The sequence below is a fragment of the Theropithecus gelada genome, chromosome 1 (assembly GCF_003255815.1).
Source record: "Theropithecus gelada isolate Dixy chromosome 1, Tgel_1.0, whole genome shotgun sequence".
In the NCBI taxonomy this organism is placed as follows: Eukaryota; Metazoa; Chordata; class Mammalia; order Primates; family Cercopithecidae; genus Theropithecus; species Theropithecus gelada.
The window spans coordinates 38,552,482-38,558,481 of record NC_037668.1 but is presented as its reverse complement, the minus strand read 5'-3'; the positions used below and the strand labels follow the sequence as shown (position 1 = coordinate 38,558,481).

The 6,000-nt window shown below is 53.0% G+C and overlaps 1 protein-coding gene across 3 annotated transcripts in view; it reads left to right on the top strand.

The window, feature by feature from the left end:
• The first annotated feature begins 3,115 nt into the window (after positions 1-3,115).
• CLSTN1 (calsyntenin 1) overlaps positions 3,116-6,000 on the top strand; it is a 97,007-nt gene continuing 94,122 nt past the window's right edge. For all 3 annotated transcript variants that reach the window (XM_025401034.1, XM_025401045.1, XM_025401025.1), the window contains exon 1: positions 3,116-4,013. In XM_025401034.1, coding sequence (XP_025256819.1) covers positions 3,923-4,013 — 91 coding nt within the window. In that variant the 5' untranslated portion in view covers positions 3,116-3,922. The remainder of the gene's footprint in view (positions 4,014-6,000) is intronic.

The window sequence follows — 6,000 nt, the reverse complement described above, 5'->3', positions numbered from 1 at the left end:
GGATCCTGTGCAGGGGTTATTTTGGTATCTGTGGGGGCAATTTCACACTGAGGCTAAGGCTCCGTTTTGGGTTCAGATGGACATGAAATTGAATCTCGGGGGTCCAACTTTCTAGCAATGTACTCTTGAGCAAATTTGATATTTTCCTCATCTGTAAAATAGGAACAATAAAAGTATCTTTTTTTGTTTTTTGAGTTGGAGTCTTGCTCTGTCACCCAGGCTTCAGTGCAGTGGCACCATCTTGGCTCACTGCAACTTCTGCCTCCCAGGTTCAAGTGATTCTCCTGCCTCAGCCTCCCAAGTAGCTGGGATTACAGGTGCCCGCCACCACGCCTGGCTGATTTTTGTATTTTTAGTAGAGACAGAGTTTTGCCATGTTGTCGAGGCTGGTCCCAAACTCCTGGCCTCAAATGGTCTGCCCACCTCAGCCTCCCGAAGTGCTGGGATTATAGGCATGAGCCACTGTGCCTGGCCAAAAGTACCTCTGTAAAGGATTGCTGGAAGCACAGATGATATGTTATTATCGTGATATGGTATCAGCAACAGTCATCTCAGAAGGTGCAGCATCTTGGAAAATTTTCTTGTGTTCGCTTCATCTACTGTCTCAGATAGATTCACTATCCATTCAAAAGTACAGATCTTCCTCCACCAGCTAACAAAGCCATCTCCTTATCCTCAAGTCTATGTTCCCAGCTCAGGACCGGCCTGGGTGATGCCTCATTCCCCATGGCTCCAGGGACCCTGATGCTGCTGCTTTGTCAGTGGCTGGCTCAGCTCAGGCAAGGCCCCTCTCCCAGCTAACCACAGCATAAGCCTGAATCGATCCCCATCTCAGGGCCATTTGGAGGATTAACTAATCCATTGTGGGGGAAACCTTTGAAATGTGCCAATGTGGCTGAGGCTATTGTCAGGCAGAGCAGAAACCGAGTTTACTGGTTCCCCCATTTCCGAGACTTTCAAGCTGAGCCTTGTGGCCGGACTCACTCTCATGTGGGCGAAATCCCAGCAGGTGCAGGTTGCACTGAGCTCACCAAGCCGTCTGTCTGCCCCATCTGACGCTGGATCTTTTTGATCTATCTCTTTGTTTCTTTAAGGGACAGTAACGGTGAGAAGATAAAGGGATCAGGATTCCAGACACTGAAGAGCTTTTGTTTGTGTTTTTAATAGAACTGAACACATTAAATTTCCCCTCTTGGCATCATCAGCCTATGGACTGCAAACATAGTGCTGAGATTAAACCTTTCCAATTTTATGTTTTGCAAATCTCGAAGGTCCCTGGAAATCTACAGGGTACATTTTTTTTTTCACCCTCTGAAATGTGATCTCCATAATAATAAAACCTAACTTAGCAATTCATTGAGTTCATCACTATTTATTGAGTACCTACTGTGTTCGCTGGTATACTAGAAGCACAGAAGTCTTCTTCTTGAGGGAAAAAGAAACTCCTATATCTAGAAATACCAGGCTGTATGTGGCACTTTCATTTATTTGCCACATAGAGCCTAGTATTTCTAGATCTATGTGGCATAATTTCATTTAATTCTCACAACTCTAAGAAGTAGAGATTGTTCCATTTCACAGGTGAGGAAAGAGATTCTGAAAGTTCCATAACCTGTCCAAGGTCGTTTGCAGTCGCAGAGGCCAGCACCGAAGTCCAGTCCTGTCTGACTAGACCATCTGGGTCCTTCCCACTAGAATACAGTGGGGAGGAGAAAAGGACACTGATGGATTAGTCAGTCGACAGCACAGGCAGCAGATTATAAAGCTGAACTGTTTGGTTAGAGCAGCTGGGGGCTGGGGAGAGAGGGCTGGCAGGAGGACTTCCTGAAGGAGACAGCCCAGAAGCTCCTTGTAAGGACCTAAGGCTCGGGGTATGGGTGGAGGAGGAAGTGTGATGCTGACCCTGGGAGGGGAGTGAATGAGAGGAGACAGTGGCAGACAGCATGCCCTGAGGTCAGCTGGGTGGAGGATGGGAAGCCCGGCAGAGATGTCTGGACCTGATGAGGTGGCAGCAGGGAGGCACTCACTGAGTTTATAACTCCAGGAGGGGCAGAAGCAATGGCAACATCCGTCACCAGGGGAGAGGATGACTCAAAGCCTTGGCTGGAAGGAGTGGTGGGTGTGGCTTGGAGCCTGCCGGGCCAGGCAGGTGCTTTGGGAAGGGTCCAACCAAGGGGAGTCTGGTCTTCCTCAACCTAGGGGAGGGGGAGCAAGGGAAGGAAGGAGAGACATTAGCAAGATGGAATCTTTAGGCTTTGGTGCAGGACGCTTACAGGGAACAAGGTGCAGGGAGCTGGATTCTAGATTGCTTTTGAAGCCTTCCCCAGGTCACATCACACCGCTGTTCCCAGCCGTTCCAGGTCTTCCTGTTGACTGTAGGATCAAGTCCATTCCCCCAATCTGGCCTCAATCTATGTTTTTGGGCTCTTTGCCCACTACTCTCCTAAATAAGTCCTCTGCGCCCCACAAACCAGTCTCCACCCAACCTCCAGTGCTGCCCAGCCTCCTCCACCCCCACCTGGAGCAATGACATTCATGGATAGCTCTTCTAGCAGTCTCGAAAAATGAACATTTTAGTGTTCAACTTTTTGCTGTTGGTGTCCCTCTAATGCAAACATCCTGTCCTTGAGGGCTGATTCTTTTTACAATAGTTGTCCCAACGGGGGAAGTCATTTCACCTTTCTGACTTAGTTTCCTTATCTGCAAAATGGAGCCAATAGTGTCTCATAGGGTACGGTGCCTGCACACACGCCCATCCACAGCTGTTCCAGGCCTTTCCTCCACTGTGGGGGGTGCCAGGGGTCCAGAGGAGAGGAGGAGGGGGCCGCAGGACGCTGGGAAAATGGGAGGACCCCAAGATCCCTGTAGGGATCCATGGTAGAGGGGGAGGACTCCTCTGTCCTCTCTATCCATTCGGACCTCCGCTTTTCTAAGAACCAGCATCGCACTGTGTCACTGAGAAAGAGCGCGCACACCAGCCGCCTTTAGAAAGTCTCAAATAGATTCCTTCAGTCAAGTCAGGACAGACTCCCTGGGGGCAAGTCCCGGGGCGGGAGCCGGTGCGGGTAGTGCTGTGCGGCCCTTGACTGTTTACCAGGCGCGTTTCGCTGACCTAGTCTCCTGGACCCCCTTTCATGACTCCTCTCATCACCTCCACCGGGGAGACGAGGACCCCGAGGTTCTGGGAGGCGACGCGACCTGCCCTAAGTGACAAGGGTCCTGGGCCGCACTCCCCCGCCGGGGTCTGCGCTCCTCGGCGGAGCGGGTGGGAAGGATGATTCCTCGGGGTGGAGAAGGAGGCGCGGGTCCCCGGGTACCGCTCGCCCGGCCTTAGGAGTCCGGGAGCGCGCGTGGGGACGCGGAGTTGAGGCTCTCCAGCTGCGGCCGCCGAAAGGGGTACAGTCCCCCGGGCCCCTCCCGGCCGCTTGGAACCCACCCCAGGCGCGTCCCCGCGGGCGCGCGCTCCAGGCGGGGCCGACGGGCTCGGAGGCGCGCCCTCTCCCGGGTCCGCCGCGCGCGCTCCCTCACCTCCCCGCCCCTTCCCTCCCGGGCCCGCGCGCTCCCCGGGTCCGCCGCGCGCGCGCCTCGCGTCGCTCCCCATCCCCGCCCCGCTCCCCATCCCCGCCCCTCCCGCCGCCACCCCGCCCCCGGCCGGGTACCCTCGCCGGACCCGAGAGAGAGCGTCGCCGCCATCTTAGTTGCTGCCGCTGCCTCCAGCAAGGCGCTGCTCCGAGGCGGGGAGGGCGCCGCGTCCCGAGCGCGCGGCCCAGCGTCACGGCGGCGGCGGCGGCGGCTCCTCCTTGGATCCCCGGAGCTCGCCGCGCCGCGGAGCAGCCGGCCCCGGGCCCTAGAGCCCCGAGAGCTCCGAGAGCTCCGCTCGGCGTCCCGCGCGCCTCCCTGCCGCTCCCGCCCCGGGCTGGCGATGCTGCGCCGCCCCGCGCCCGCGCTGGCCCCGGCCGCCCGGCTGTTGCTGGCCGGGCTGCTGTGCGGCGGCGGGGTCTGGGCCGCGCGAGGTAAGCCCCAGGGCCGGGCTGGGCCGCTGGGTTGGTACGGGATTCGGGTCCCGTTGCGGGGATTAGGGTCCCGGTGCGGGAGTAGGGCCGGATGCCGGGATTCGAGCCGGGATGCGGGGAGTCGGGTCCGAGCGCAGGGAGCCGGGTCGGGGCGTGGGGTTCGGCTTGGGGGTCGGGCTCGCGGAGCCGGGGCAGGGGCGCAGGAGACTGCGGGCGCGCGCTGCGGGCGTCCCGGGGAAGCCAGGCTCGGTCCCGGGCGGGGCACCTGGGCCTGGGCCGCCCCCACTGCAGCCCGGGGTGGTGGCTGCGCTGATTTGGGGGGACGTGCAGACGGGCCGAAGGAAGGGTCAGTCCGCCCTGCTCAGCGGCGCACGCAGGCTGGGGCTGCACCCCTGGGTGAGATGCTGTGTGTACGTGTGCTCAGAGGTGCATCAGGCGGGGGGTGCACGCACAGTTTTGGTGTGTGCTTACATAAGAGCCCACTCCTCCGCATCCCGTTTCCAAGATCCCGATTCTCTGTTGCTGCACCGCGGACACCACGACTTCGCCCCTTTCCGCCTCCTCCCAGGGTCCTTCAGACGTTGTCTGTTTCCAGTGGAGCCGAGGCTGAAACTTCGTACTTCCCTCCCACCTTTTCACCCAAAGGTGAAATCGCGATGAGATTTGCGACCGCGGGCTCACCCAGTGTTAGAAATCTCCGTCTCTGCTACCCCTGGTGCCTTGGTGCAGATTTTCTGACGGTCATTTAGACCGTGGAGGCTTAGATACCCTCTACAAAAACGAGAAATCCCTCTGATTCTTTAGGATTGTAGGACCGAAATTATTTTATGGCTTGGTGGGAAGTAATATTTCTTGGCTAATTTATTATTAGCTTTTAACCTTCATCCACTTACCCTTTTAAACCTTGCGTGTTCTCTGATATTGACTGGTCTTGCCAACGAAAAGCTTACGCATTGCAGATACAGTATTTGCTTCTGAGTGGATCTTGAAATCGTAAACATTTTCCTTGGCCTTAGAGCAAAGTAATCTAGGTGTAGTCTGTAGAATCTACTGTAGGCTTAAATCTGTTGTTCTGATTTTTTTTTTTTTAATCAAAAGACATTTTGGGGAGGAGGATTGATAGAAATCCAGATGAAATGGTCATATTTGAATTTAGCCAGCTTTAAAAAAATTCTTATTTTCCCTTCCCTGGCGTGACATAAGGAGAGAAGTATGGTGTTCACAAAATTAAAGGGCAGAGGCGGCAAATGCATCTTTTGTTCCATGTTCCTTTCTAAACATCGAGGATGATAAACTTTGAATACTTCTTTTATTTCATTTCTGACATTCTGTTGACTCTGTCAAATTCAGATCTTAGTCACTAAGTATCTCATTGCTGGCCATTTGATTTTTAAAAGTAACATCAAACTAAGTTTGAAATGTTCTTTCCAGATGTAGGTCTGAAACTCTAATATATCCAAGAGAAATGTCAAAGTTTTGCTTCTCTTGGGGAAAACCCACACATTTTAAAAATATGTGCTTGGATTGGGTATTTTGGGAACAGTTTAAGTATATTTAGTTTAGTCAGTGATACCATTTCTTGTTAAAATTGGTGCTTTCTTAAATAGCACCTACATTTGTTAGTCATTATTTAATTGCCTTGGTTACTTAAACAGCATACATTTCAACTTTGAATATCTTCATTACCCGAGACCTACAGAAATGTGGTGTGAAAGATGTGTTGACTAGTTGAGTCATTTGTGATTTGCTTTCTCTAAAGTTTTCTTGGTGCCGTTAGACAGTAGTTCAAGATTCTTAGTCTTCAGAATAAAGACATTTTACACATCAGTTATTTGGTCGCATTGTTTTTTTTTTCAGGTTGCGAGTTAGAAAATGTCTTGGAATTATTACACAAAATGCTAATAACAATTTCATTTTGAAATATTACAAGTGAATTTCATATGTAAATTTACAGTTTGGAGATACTCTGTGGGCTCATTTTAAGAGA